This window comes from Pinus tabuliformis, chromosome 1_1 (assembly GCF_031772625.1).
Source record: "Pinus tabuliformis cultivar Carrire ecotype Pingquan chromosome 1_1, CPIR1, whole genome shotgun sequence".
Lineage (NCBI taxonomy): Eukaryota > Viridiplantae > Streptophyta > Pinopsida > Pinales > Pinaceae > Pinus > Pinus tabuliformis.
In genome coordinates, this window is record NC_142297.1 from 851,263,228 (window position 1) to 851,277,950 (window position 14,723).

The 14,723-nt window shown below is 33.2% G+C and overlaps 2 protein-coding genes across 2 annotated transcripts; one reads left to right on the plus strand and one right to left on the minus strand.

Annotated features, from left to right (window-relative positions):
• Window positions 1-237: 237 nt before the first annotated feature.
• Window positions 238-1,448, minus strand: LOC149216945 (transcription factor MYB28-like). The gene is made up of 3 exons (XM_089390093.1): window positions 1,316-1,448; window positions 1,103-1,232; window positions 238-943 (listed from the first exon to the last, which is right to left on the minus strand). Exons 1-3 carry the CDS (start codon window positions 1,446-1,448, stop codon window positions 238-240), a joined length of 969 nt encoding a protein of 322 aa, XP_089246219.1.
• Window positions 1,449-12,863: 11,415 nt separating this feature from the next.
• On the plus strand, window positions 12,864-13,798 carry LOC149216946 (luminal-binding protein 1-like). The gene is made up of 3 exons (XM_089391293.1): window positions 12,864-12,966; window positions 13,072-13,226; window positions 13,341-13,798. Exons 2-3 carry the CDS (start codon window positions 13,131-13,133, stop codon window positions 13,497-13,499), a joined length of 255 nt encoding a protein of 84 aa, XP_089247419.1. The 5' UTR covers window positions 12,864-12,966; window positions 13,072-13,130; the 3' UTR covers window positions 13,500-13,798.
• Window positions 13,799-14,723: the final 925 nt, after the last annotated feature.

The following is a 14,723-nucleotide window of genomic DNA, read 5'->3' on the forward strand; positions in this document are numbered from 1 at the left end:
ACTTATGCCACATTCTTTGAAATTTCTGGTCTGGCAGATACAATGTAAGCAAACTAAAGCAACATGCGTGAATCAATTGATTATGGTCCTTTAGAACTATAATCGACTAAGTTTACAATGAGACCTGCGCACGATATTTCAACCTAGGTTTAGCAGAATCCGGAATAAGCTACGGAATAAGCTATGGGCGGTAGCATTCTTAATTCTAGATTTCATAAATATTGACTAAACCTAATCTTATTTCTGTAAATTATTATCAACTCCAGGAACCCAATTTAAAAATTCTTCCATGTTATAGTAGAATTCTTCCCCTTCTACATTATCAGCGACTGTAAAACTGTTGGCGCTCTGCATATTACTTTGATCACAACAAATGATATCTTCAAACCCATTCATCTCCGCGGGCGCTACCTTGTAGAACTCATTTAATCCAAGATCTATTGAACAGTCTGATGGAGAGAATAGAGTCCAGTCTGATTCAAATAAACTCTCAGGCAAAGTAGCTGTATCTCCTGCCAAATGATCGTAATTTGGGGATTCCTCGTCTGCCAAACTCGACACGGCGCAAGTAGAGTTTCTACCTTCTGGTTCCACAAGATTAACATCTGCCATCACAAAGGCACCGCGCTCTGTAGCTTGTTTAACATTACACAATTCGAATGCTTCATCTGAACTGCGATAATTACTGCATCCGTAACCGTTGGAGCCAACTGATCTTCCCATTTCCGAGTGCTTGGCTGCCATTGTTAATTTGAAGGGGGTGGTTTTGACCACATAATCTTGTGGGAGAGGAGGAGATTTCGACCTTATTTTCATCTTCTGCGTCTTCGAATTGGGTTGGAATTCGTTCATTGACAGCGTATTCTTGCGCAGATGTGTGTTCCAGTAGTTCTTGATTTCATTGCCTGTTCTACCAGGCAAACGTCCTGCTATCAGGGACCACCTAGCATTTCATTGTATACAATATGTGAGTTATTTGATCGTAGATTTTTTAAATATGACAACTGGTTAAACAAAGAGATAGATCATTATAACAATTATAATGAGATAACTATTTACTTTCCGCTAAACTATAAACTAATATTCAATGATTTCCACATACCGATTACCCAGAAGGCGATGCAACCGAATAATAAGTTCCTCTTCGTCGGGAGAAATGCAACCACGTTTAATGTCGGGACGAAGATAGTTCAACCAACGCAATCTGCAACTCTTTCCACTCCGCTTGAGGCCTGCAAAACAAATTCTCTCAACTTTATTTAGCTTCCCGATATCTTTATGCATCTGCATTAGTAGAGATTTTTCTGAGATTCACCTGCTTTTTGGGGGAGATTTGTCCATCCACCATCGCCATGAATTTGAATGTATTCGGAGAGAATCATATCCTCCTCTTTGGTCCAGGCCCCGCGGTTGAGCCCTTCTTTTGAGCAGCAAGGAGATCTACCCATCACGTAATTCCACTGCCGATGATCTCCTCAACTGGTAATAGGCAGTCACGGCGCTGACATCGAGCATATATAGATTCAGCCTCTTCAAAATAGCTGCTACAATAAATCGGAATCAAAAGTGTTAACAGATTAATCAAAACATTATTTGATTAAAATGGTCGGAATCCTCACTTAAAAGATAATGTTTTGATTAAATCTGGCGTGGAGCAATTTCCACCGACCGAAAGAATCGCCATTAGTACCCTACGTCTTTTTCATGGTACTAAGCTTCGGCGTGTTGGTGAGCACGTGATCGGCGTGGTGATCAGCATGTCATCAAGTGAACCTTTAAGAAAGAGGTGGTTTTTTTTTATTATAAAAATAAATTTAAAGTGTTAGTGTTTTTTTAATTATATAATTTTATTATTAATATGTGTAATTTTAATAATTTTTATTTTTGGTTAAATTTGAAATAAGAAATAAATAAGCTATCAAAGCTTAATAGGATTAAATTAGGTTTTGCTACCTTCGGAAAAAAAAAAGATTAAATTAGGTTATATTTTAATCTATAATTTAAACTAAGACAAACCTGATTGTATAGCCAAACAATAAAATTGATAATAATAATAATTAATATTATTATTATAATATTATGAATGAAAGAAGAATGGGTAGGTTGATTTTAGATTATGTGTGTTGTTTTATGATAAATAAGGGTAAATTTACTCTTATTGTCTAAATATATATAGATTTGTTTATTATTATTATTGCTTCACTTAATGTGTATGTTGATTTTAAATTATGTTTGTAACTACTCCCTAACTATGTATACATTGTAATAGACTAACTTGGGTATGTAGGTTAGGTTTATTATATAAAAATTTGTGACATTGCTTTCCATGAATCCTTTCTAATTAATCATAATTTAAATTATGTTTTGTTTAATAGTTAAGTATTAATTTTGATATGATCGTCTTGCGAATGAAGAAGTGTTGTGCAAAGAAACTTACAGTGGCCATGTGTGGGATTCAATACCTTTGGGGAATTTGCGGGAGGAGGGATTCAACACTTTTGGGGAATTTGCGGGAGGATTGTCAAAGACAGGCAGACAAAGACATGGAAAACTTCCACACCATTAGGTCTAAACAAGAAGAAAGACTAGTGGAAGGCGGAGAAAGCAGGGTTGTAAGCCTTTCTTAACCGTTTGATTTAAAAAAAAAAGGGGGGGGGGGGGAAGAGAGAAGAAAATTGCGCAAATCAGAGCTTTCCACAGGGGAGAGGCGCTTGGTAATCAGCAGGCCTCTTAGTAGGTTGCCAGCCACAGATCTTGACTGCCTTTGTAATCGTATGGCCATCGGGTGGAAAAGTAATCGGAGGATAACCACAAAAATGGACCCGATACTTTATAGATAAGTGGTTTATTTTCCTCATCGGGTCTGAAAAGGAAATTAAAGACTATGCAAGTTTTCGCTCCGATATCTTGGAGGAACGTCAGATCATCAGGGGCTTTATCGTACAGGTTTCAGGTTTTAAAAGTGCTCGAAACTTATGTTTCAAACCGGACCTGAACATTCTTTAAACTCTGGCTCACTTTCCTTATCGGGTCCATGCACCGGGTAAAAGGGACGCTTGTTGCCAAAATGCTAGTTTCGTGACCATCGGATCTCACGAGATCTTGGATGGAGATTTTTTGTAAGCCTCAGATTGAGGGTTTCGGGTTCTTTTTTGGGCTATGTAGTTGGTTACCCTTTATAGGGTTAGCCCGTGTTGGTCCTTACATTGTAAGGCCTTGTAAATTATGTAATCTTTCTTTCGGCTCCACTCTTATTTGACCAAAAAAAATTATTAATTTTGATATGTTTATAAAATTGAAATGAATCTATTTAGGTTTTTAGTTTGGTATATTAAAATTATTGTATAGGGTTAGCATATTGCATAGGAATTTGTGATTTTTTTTTCAATTTATCATTTTTAATTAAATAATTTAATTATGATTGATTTGGTAATTAAAGGTTTGTGATTTTTTTAATGTATCATTTTTAATTAAGTAATCTTAATTATGATTGGTTTAGTAATTAAATGTTAATTTTGATATGTTTATAAAATTGACATATATCTATTTAGGTTTTTAGCTTCGTATATTGAAAGTATTGTATTAAAAAATGTGATATATATATATTTTTTAATTTATTTATTTTTAATTAAATAATTTAATTGTGTCTTTTTTGGTGAAACTTTAAGAAGGTTGCTTTAAAATTTAAGAGGAAAATGGATACTCTCTTTTTCTGAGAATGTTGATTTAACTTCAAATAATATGATGAAAGATTACTCTCTATTTCAAAGATTTTATCTTATCACTATCCAATCTATCTTGAATCTCACCATAATTGGTGACGCTAAAAATGTAATATGATATCTTTAAACATACTCTTCTCTTTGATGTTTGCCTTGACTTGATAATCCATCAAATTAGAACAATCCTAAGATCCTTTGGACAAGTCCATTTTTTTCATGTGTTCCAAGTTGAGTCAACCCACTAACACCAAATAAAATAATGTGCTTCATGGAGCATAAGCGGTCCTCACCATCAATGAGAGATGTCTCAATTTTCTTATCCCATAATGAGCTCACCCACACAAACAAGTGGTTGATGCACCCACATAACTATATTTTGTCACCCTCATGTTTGTTATATTAAATTGACATTATCCATGGTTCCTCCACTCACCTCTAGTCTCTTACTAGTAGTCCTTGCATACCTCTCACCTGATCTATTAGAGGGTTTCACATATATTAGATGATATGCATGATTGGTTCTCAATCATTGTAGTGTGAGGGCTACTTCTTTAATGGATATCTTAATTAATTTCCCTCTATTGAATTTCAAGTTCACCTACAGGATGGAGTAATCGTACTCCTGGTTTTCATTTTCCTTAGTGCCTATGTTGTTTCCCTTACCTTTATCATCCCTGCTTACATTGCTCCCCTAGTGTCATAATTCAAATTAGCTCTAATAATTTCCCCAAGCCAATCCACCACAACATATTACAAGTCTAGCAAAGTCCATCCCAAGGGGAAGGAGATTGACAAGGAAAGAAATGGACATTGATTGTCTTTCCACCTCCCATGACCTACTTTGAGAATTTGTCATTCTACCTAATGCTGAACAATCCCAACACAACTAGGGATTCTACATGAGTGTCACCATAAGATCCCACCCTCCTACATGATTCCAACATAACTGCAAATCATCATACTCACAAAGATGATGAAAGTGTGAAATAAGCTCTTCCTTCTCTGATTCAACTGTTAACCTCACCCATGCATGAATTAGGCCATGAACTAGTGTCATGCTTCCAATGCTTTGAAAAGACTTATGGTCCCTTAAGTACCCTTATTTACCTTGATTCATTAACATTTAATCGAGGCAAAGGAAAACATAACTTGCCCATTAATATTAATTTCTCTTTCTTCAATTAAACGCCTTTACTAACCATGATATCAACTTCTTGATTATTAATCCTAACACATAATATAAATTATTGAAGAAAAAAAAAATAAGCATTTGATATTCTTAACAACTTTCTTAAACCTTTTGTTTTAAAAAAAATAAGAGAAACCATATATTGAATAACTAATATTGAATCACCCACCACAATTAAAAAGACGACTATTCCTCGCTATCAATAAGCTATGAAACAATGGATATATCTTCACAAAATTATTGGAAACCATACTATTCATACAATACTTTTTTATTTCCAGAGGGAAGAGATTACCCCCACTCTTAATATCATTATTATGCACTATCCTTAACATTATTATAAAAAATTGAGATGTTTAATGCTCGAGAAAATCCCTTACACTACCATTCAAACCTCACATACAATCAATTTGATTCCTATTAAACTATATTTATTTATTATTAACAAATAGGAGATGCAAGTTTCTATTTGCAAACGTGTAAAATAGTCAAACTATATGAATATTCCATGTCCGATTTACTAAGGTCATCTTCGTTCTATGTTTATTTAGGGGCTGAAGAATTTCAAGGTGTCACCAAGTCAAGATCTGTGAAGAAATTCCACCCTGAAGTCTATAGGAAATAACCAAGCACTATGCACTTGTGCCACATTCTTACAAATTTCTAGTTTTGATGGGACAATGGCAATCAGGCATACGGCAGATACAATGTATGCAAACTAAAGCAACATGCGTGAATCCATTTTCTCGACTTTGTCATGATGGCGCACAAAGAATACTATGTTCGTAGAACCACCCAGGATCTTCAAGAGGATGGCATAGCCTGCATAATGACCAACATTGGATTCTTTTAGTTAAAATTATGTGTTTGGAGTCCCAAATGGAGCTCCTCTTTAACGTTGTTATACAGCACCAACATTTGATAGTTGGAATGAGAAAGGGGAATCATTGAAGGAAGACTTTTCCAATATTTTCAAACAAGATATCATCTCCTTCAAGCACCCAATTCCACATTGACTTGAATATTCTAGAGGTGGGGTGGAACCATAGCAAGGCTTAACAACCTTCTCAAATATAATTAGGTAATATGGTATCAGTTATGAATATTGGATGGCATATGTACATCTTATTATTTCGATATCAATATAAAATTATGTTTTTTTAGTACGGAAGAAAATAAATAAATAAATAAAATAAATAAAGTAAACAATATGTATAACTATATGCATAATATTTTTTTATTACATGTGGCATTGCTATTCTATTTAGAAAATGTTTTATTTTATTTTAAGGAAATTAAATATACTAAAGCATCATCATCTTTATACAAAACTGTAAAATAAATCTTTACAACCAATTATAAAAATTTATACTAATTCATAATTTATTATTTATAATATCAAAATCCTTATATTTTATCATTTTGGTCTTTTTCTAACCTCGTCTCGTGACTCACGAGCCTTGAAAAATCGATGTAATTTGAAAGAGAACCACAATAATAACCAAAGAAACTAATAAACATCCACGTGTATATATATATATATGTTTTGATTTCGGAGTTGTCTATAATGCGACTTTTTGAAGATTCCGGTGACGGAATCTGGCGGAAGAAATTGAGGTCAAATCTTGATTTCTTGCAGTTAAAATGGTTTTTTAACTGCATATTTGGATTCAGCACCCTAAAAAACCCCTGGGACGCTTTCATTGTGCAGAAACTAGCTATCAAACTTGCGATTCCAATAAATTCCTGCCGGATTTCGACCGGAAAAATCCGCCGAAAAAGCTTTCAAAAAATCGTGTTATAAACTATTTCTTTGATTCCTACTATCAAGATAACAAATATGTCAGATTCCTACTATCAAGATAACAAATATGTCAGGTGTATACTATAATTTCCGATTATTAAATTAGAAATCGGTGAAGCTTTTTGAGAAAGATATTTGAAGTTGTAAGTAGTGGTATCTAGGAAGCCCCGAGGGATAGCTCAAATGGTCGAGTTCCCGTTGATAGTACTCTCTCGGTTTGGGAGGTCACGGGGTCAAATCTCCTCGACGCCCTCGGGGTTAGGCCTGATGGCCGTACTTCTCTACGTGGACGTAGCGGCCCACCTCCGTGCCCCGTGAACCACATCGAAAAAAAAAAAGAAAAAGTAGTGGTATCTAGGTTGCATATTTTGATTAATAAATTTTAATTTTGTTTTATCGGGTAATTAAAAAAGTGGGTACTTTGGTTTGGTTTATATGTTTAATATGGAATTAATTCTTGTTTTTATTTCCTAAATCAGTGTAATTTATTAAAAAAATTTAAACTTAAATATTTTATTCAACAATCATAAATTTTAAATATTACATTATATTATAATATTATTTATAAAATTCAATATTATTTATAATTATTATTAGTTTCTCAAATATTAATATGAAAGATTTATGGTATAAATTTTAATTTTAAAATGTTTATTTTAATTTTAATTACAATAAATTTAAAATGTTTGGTTTTTTAATATATATAAATAAAAGTATAAAATAAATAAATAATTTTATATTTTTAAAAGATAATCTAATTTTTTATTCAAGTTTTTTAATCCATAATGATTTAAACAAAGTCAACCTGTTTTGAACCAACAACTGTGGTTCATCATCAAGACCTTATAATAATTTAATTTGTTAAGTATTTTGTTAATTAGAAGGTCACCCCGTCAAATCCAGTAGATGTAAAAAAAAAAATTATATATTTAAACATTTAATAAATTAATGTAAATCTTAACCTAAATTTTCTTATTAAAAAAAATTATTAATAATATTGAAATTAAAAATTTTTTTAGAGAATATTGAAAAATGTCTAATTCATTTTTTATTTTTATTTTTCAAGTGTATTATAGAATGATGATTATTACTCAAACTTTTGTAATCCATAATGAATTAGACAAAGTCTTTCCGTAGAAATCACATGAGAGAATTTTTTGGCCGACGCATTTCAAACCAACGAGTGTGGTTCATCATCAGGGCCAGATGAAGAAGAAAACCATGGCAAAGGCTGAAATAGAGAGCACTTTAGAGACATAATTTCAAGTAATGAGAGAATTTTATGTCTCTACATTGCTCTCTATTTAACCCTATGCCATGGTTTGCCTCTTCATCTGGTCCTGATGATGGACCACACTTGTTGGTTCAAAACCATTAACCCAAAAATTCTCTATGTGATTTCTACGGAAAAACTTTGTTTAACATACATAATTTAAAAATATATATTAAAATATTTAATTCATTTTATATTTAATTTAAAGATCTTTCCATTTGAAATTCACATATAACATATATGTAAATACACTTCCATGTCAAAATATCAATATAAATCCATTTTCAAAGTGGGAAGTGTGAATGGTTTGAAAACAATGAACCTCAAAGATCCAGAGCTGGAAGGAAGTGGGAGGTGTTACAAGCTCCCTCATTGTTTGGAAGCTTCCGCACTCTAGCATTGCCCGCTAATTTACTGTGACCTGCTTCCGTGCTAGGGAGGTATCTGCGTATGGCGTGGACAGATATTACGTAAGGCGTGGACAGATATAGTCAGAATTGCGTAGATAAGATCGCTTTTGCAGGTACAGAATACTTAGAAAAGTTGGATGAAGGTGTGGAAAATTTTGTGAAAAGATGGGAAGGTGAAGGTGCAGGATAGATAGGAAAATGCTAAAGTTGTGGCCACAGTGGGAAAGGGGATCTGATAAAATGACTTCGGCCAAGCAATTGTTTCAAGTCAAACGCTATGCTTTTCATGTCTCGTGTTTCACGATATTTCGAATTTGGCATTTTTTTGGTTGCTTATAATCCAGTTGTTAAAGTATATAATTTAGATGATATAATTGTTAGACTGTGTAATTTTTATGTGATTTTATTTGGGTTGTTATGAGTATCGTTTAAGGTTGGGAATGATTAACAGATTCTAAAATTCGACAGTTTGGTGAAACTTGATCTGACGTGGAAATTCATGGTTCGTAGTTTACCACACGGATTTGTTCGTTTGCAGCTATAAAATCCCGACGGCAGAGAGAAAAAGATTATCGCGGATGTTTCGGTGCAAATTGAATCACATTTATAAGGTTATTATATTTTTCAGAATTATTATAAGCTATTTAAATTTTTTCAAATTATTCGGTTTTTTGAAATTAAAAGAAGTTTCAGAAACCGTTTATAGTGGTTTTGAGTTTATTTTATTTAAAAAATAATTATATTATTTAAAATTATTAAAATTTATAAATATTTTAAAATAAAATAACCTAAATATATTGATATATATAATCAAATTTTCCATATTATAAAATTTTCACCTAAATTTTTTCTATTTTATATTAAATTAAAAATACTCAAACTGAAACTCGAAAACTCTGCCTTAATCCGAGGGTGGAGTTCCATAGTATAACCCGTGGTCACGCGGCATGTATGGACTTGTCGCCCATTTTCATTGGTCAGCCGACTTGGACGCGCCTGCGACCAAATGGTTTCTCTACCGGGACAGCTTCTAAGAGGCCAGGGCCGTTGGGTTTGAAAAAACGATAACGATAGGATAATTATGGGTGGAGTTGTTTGGAAAATTATGGAAATTCCAGTCATATTTAGAGAAAATCTAGCTTTTTTTTCAGAAGAAAAAGCAATATATTATATTGAGGCAATATATACAGCATGACCTGTAGAATATAGAGAAGCGATTTGGTTCCCATAACAATGGTGACCAGACTCATAAGACAGCTTTGAACAGATTTTACATGAAGTTGAAAGACATATTTAAAAAACCACTGGGCACCGTATAGAAGCATATGATATAAAACAGGACACATAAAAACATATATCACAAAATATTGCCATAACGTGCTGCTGGATGATCTAATTGACAAAACATAACCAAAAAGAACGACAAGAGAGAGGAGCCCAAGATATCACTCAGATGGAAGACGACTGCCGAAACGGGCATTCGCCGGAGGAGGCTCTACAATGTAGAAGATCAAGCCAGCTGATTCTCCAGGTGTAAGAAGCCGAAGTCCTGGACACCCACAAAAACGCAGCACTTTGCTCCAGACTATGAACCTGTAGAGCTCTTTGACCTATCTTTGGATCGATTCATAGAGAGAGGAGAAGCTTAACAAAACAGTCTTGAAGGAGATGTTTGTGTCTTCAAAAAATTTTAAATTTCTCCACTTCCAAACACACCATAACACAATGGGAAGGATTGGACGCTTAGATGCCTCTTGTCTTCCCCACCAGTCAAAAGCTGCATTAACAGAAATGAAACTCAGGTGAGGAAAATGTAAAGAAGAAGCCAAATCATACCAGATTTGTTGGGAGGCCGCGCATTTGAAGAACATGTGGAAGTTTGTCTCCTCCTCAGCGTTGCACAACACACATCTGCTGGGTCCATGCCACGACCTCTTCCTCAAGTTTTCCCATGTTAAGTTTTTGTTGTAGAAAACTAACCATGAGAAAATAATCACTTTGAGAGGACAACCAAGTTTCCACCATTGCACCGGAAAAATCTGTCTGGCAGGCATATTTTTTTTGGAAACGAGATCAAAGTAGATATCTTTTACAGTCGCTATCGAATGAGAATGTGATAGGGACCATACTAAGTGATCTTCTGGCTCGGCACGCTTCATCCCTCCTTCAGCTAGAGCATTCTTGACATTTTCCCAAGGTAAAAGCAAGGCATGAGGAAGGCCAATGTCAGCAGCATCCTTCAGAGAAGGCATAAGGCCCCTCCACTCCGCAATGATCTTGTCCCAAGTAAAAATACCCATTCTGTGAAGGAAAAAAAGAAGAGGGTCCGGAACATGGAGATTCCCCCTATAGCCAGCAAATGAGTCGAAACCAATGAAGATTTTCCTTCCAGAGAACATCCTCCATTTCAGATTGATTAAGAAGTATTTTTCAATTTTTCTGAAGCTGTGCCAAATTGCAGAACCCTGTTTAATTCCAATGGAGCCGAACCTGAACCAGAACTCCAGGCTTCTGCCTTTTTGATACTTCTGATGAATGATTGCACTCCAAGGATTTGCGCCGAAGATACCTCTCCACAAAGTTTTGCAGACCAGGGCTTTTCCGAAAAGCCTTAGATCCATCAGACCCCAGCCCCCGAGATTTTTTGGCATCGTTAAGAGATTCAATTTTGACAGATGGATTTTGCCTCTATCTGCTTTAGCACCCCAAATAAAGTTGGCAGAGATCCTGTTCATGGCATGGATAATTATAGTTGTTAAACTTCAAAATTTTAAGTGTTCTAGACGTTTTTGATGGCGCTGAATCCATTTCCACCATCAAAAACACGATTCAAACACTACCTTTACAAGATTTTTTGAAATTAATTTGCCCGAATTCAACCACTTTTGGCCGTCCAAGCAATTCCTCCACCTCTTTAAACGACTCGATAATTATTGATTAGAGAAATTAAAAAATCATGATATCCAAAGAAATTGAAGCACCATGATGGACACATAAAGCGTGAGCTTGAACCATAATGCCTATGGTGGACTTAGTGTATCAATTTCAAAACTACCGTCATTAAATTAAATTTCATTGTTTTTATAAATTTTATACTAATTTTCATCGTTAAAAAAAAATTTGTTAACAAGAATTTTTAATATGAGATAAATTATTAATAATTAATAACAAATAATTATTGTGTTGAAATAATGTTGTAGTGATATAAATATTTACCTATTAGTTTAATTAAAAATTAATAAAATTAAATTTGTTATAGTGTAATTTTATGTTTATTAGTGAAATTACAAACAAATTTTAGATAAAAGAAAATTATAAAATAGATATTTGATTCAAATATATAAAATATAAATAATAGCTATAAATTAAAAAATAATAAAATTAAATTTGTTATATTGTAATTTTATTTTTATTAGTGAAATTACAAATAAATTTTAGATAAAAGAAAATTACAATATAGATATTTGATTCAAATATATAAAATATAAATAATAGCTATAAATTAAGATTTATTTTCCTATATAAATTAAAATAATGATTCCATAATAATATTTAAATTAAATTAAAATTTATTTTACTATATAAATTAAAATAATGATTCCATAATAATATTTAAATTTCATTAATAAGCATATAAAAACTTAACATTTACAATAAATTTGCAATATAACAAGATTCTTAACATGGATATTCCACCCCACTTTAATACATTTTGTTACAATACATAATTTATCAATATCACATGCCAAAAAAACATGTTTTTTTCACAATCAAAATATTTTATAAATATTTAATTTTAATTTAATATTTTAATTGAATGTAAAAGCAAAAAAATATAATTACTTTTCAATATATCTAAACCCTCTGTTCTCATTAAATATTTCATAGAGATTAAATCTAAGATTTTAATAAAATTAAAAATGAATATATATATATATATATGTGTGTGTGTGTGTGTGTGTGTGTGTAATATAATGAATATTTTTAAGAATTAATGTAAATCTATTTTAACTGAAAATCTATAAGGGATGAGAGAAATCATATCTTTACAGGTGTAAATTTTTTCTCAAACTTTACACATTCTTTTTTGTATCTTAAGAGATTTGATCCATTTCATCTTTTAAGATATCCCAATTTAAAATAAAATTATGATAATTTTTTAATTTACTTTTATTAAAATTAAATTGAAAAAAAAAATCTATTAATCAAATCCTATCTCATCATAAAACCGTAATTACATAATTATGTCGATAGGCCTTTCTTTGAATCAGTTCAATCGTCTACACTTTTGTTTTCCTTTTAACACCTGGCACACACTTTGTAAAACACTTGTATCTCATTTTTTTTTTACACGTATCCACGCACTGCCCGAGTTTTTCTAGTCGCCAACTGCAATAACAATGAATTAGTTACAGTAATAATGAAAGTAAGGCGTTGTAACTGATTTTTTCTCGTTGGTTTTGATGGCAAAGAGCCAAACAAGGGTGTAAACCCTGATGAGGCTGTTGCATTTGGTGCAGCAGTGCAAGGTAACATTCTTAGTGGAGAAGGTGGAGAAGAAACTAAAGGTAAAGTAGGTCCACAGTTTCTGCATTTTATACTGTTCAATTTTGAACGAATTTTTGGTTTTTTATCCAGCGATTTGAAATCTTGTTGCTCTTATTTATGTGCAGAAATACTTTTACTGGATGTGGCTCCTCTAACCTTGGGTATTGAGACTGTTGGTGGAGTGATGACAAAGCTAATTCCAAGGAACACTGTTATTCCTACAAAGAAGTCTCAGGTGTTTACAACCTATCAGGACCAACAAACAACCGTGTCAATTCAGGTTGGTCTAAAATATTTTATATCGTTCTTCTAAAAACTGCCTGATGGGTTATTTCAATTTTTACAATAGCACGGGCGTAGGGAGGATGATTGACTCAGTCATTTTCCTTTGCAGGTCTTCGAAGGTGAACGAAGTTTAACAAAAGATTGTAGAGAACTTGGGAGATTTGAGCTCTCTGGAATTCCTCCGGCTCCAAGGTTTGTTTCTATTCCTTTGTTCATGTTTCTGTTTTTGGTGAGTCAAGTCTGGTGGACTGGAGAATCAAACCTGTAATATGTTGGCAAGGGAGTTCCTCAAATTGAAGTTACATTTGAAGTGGATGCCAATGGTATCTTGAATGTTAAAGCAGAGGACAAGGGCACCGGAAAATCTGAGAAAATCACCATCACAAATGACAAAGGAAGACTGAGCCAAGAGGAAATTGAAAGAATGGTGAGAGAGGCCGAAGAGTTCGCAGAGGAGGACAAAAAGGTCAAGGAACGTATTGATGCCCGTAATGGTTTGGAAACATATGTTTATAACATGAAAAACACAATTAATGACAAGGACAAGCTTGCTGACAAAATCGACTCCGATGATAAGCATAAAATAGATGCAGCATTAAAGGAGGCCCTCGAATGGCTGGACGAGAACTAGTCAGCTGAGAAGGAAGATTACGAGGAGAAGCTCAAGGAAGTGGAGTATGTTTGCAACCCTCTTGTGACCAAATTTTATCAATAGTTTATCAACAATCAGGGGGATCCTCCTCTGAAGGAGACACTGATGATGATGATTCCAATGACGAACTTTAAATGGGTGTTTTTCTTGTTGGATTTTGGTTTTGAGCAATATAAAACACTGTAGCCTGTAGGATGAAATTTGTGGTTGCGGAAAGCGCAAATAGTGTAGGATGAAATTACTTCTGCAGAAAACAAATATTATCAATTTATTTTATCTGTTAGGACTAATGTAATAGTTGAACATTCAGACCAGTAAATCACCTATTAAAGGATGAGAAATCTGGCATTAAAGGATGAGCAATTTGGCATCAAGATAATGCCAACAATTTCACACCTATTGGTGCTGTGGTGTACTTGGTGTTGTGGTGTACTTGGTGGAAAGGAATTCACTTGAGCTCTTTTCTGGAAAGGAACTATTTTGAGCTCTTCTTTATGTGAATACTCATTTTTGGTATAATGATATTTTGTTCAATTTGTTGTTGCAATTTTGGCCATTTGATTGTCTAATTTTATGTTTCTGAATTTCCATTCAAAAGAATGCAACAATCTGTGTTTTTAGTTTTTTGCAATTTTGGCCATTTGATTGTCTAATTTTATGTTTCTGAATTTCCATTCAAAAGAATGCAACAATTTGTGTTTTTAGTTTTTTGGAATCTATGGAAAGAATGTAGTGGTTTCAATGCAACAATCTGTGTTTTTGACTTTTTGGAATCTACCTACCAAACTGCTTCCTTTTCCAATTTTTATTGTTGTCTCTTTCTGGCTAGACAAGATGTAC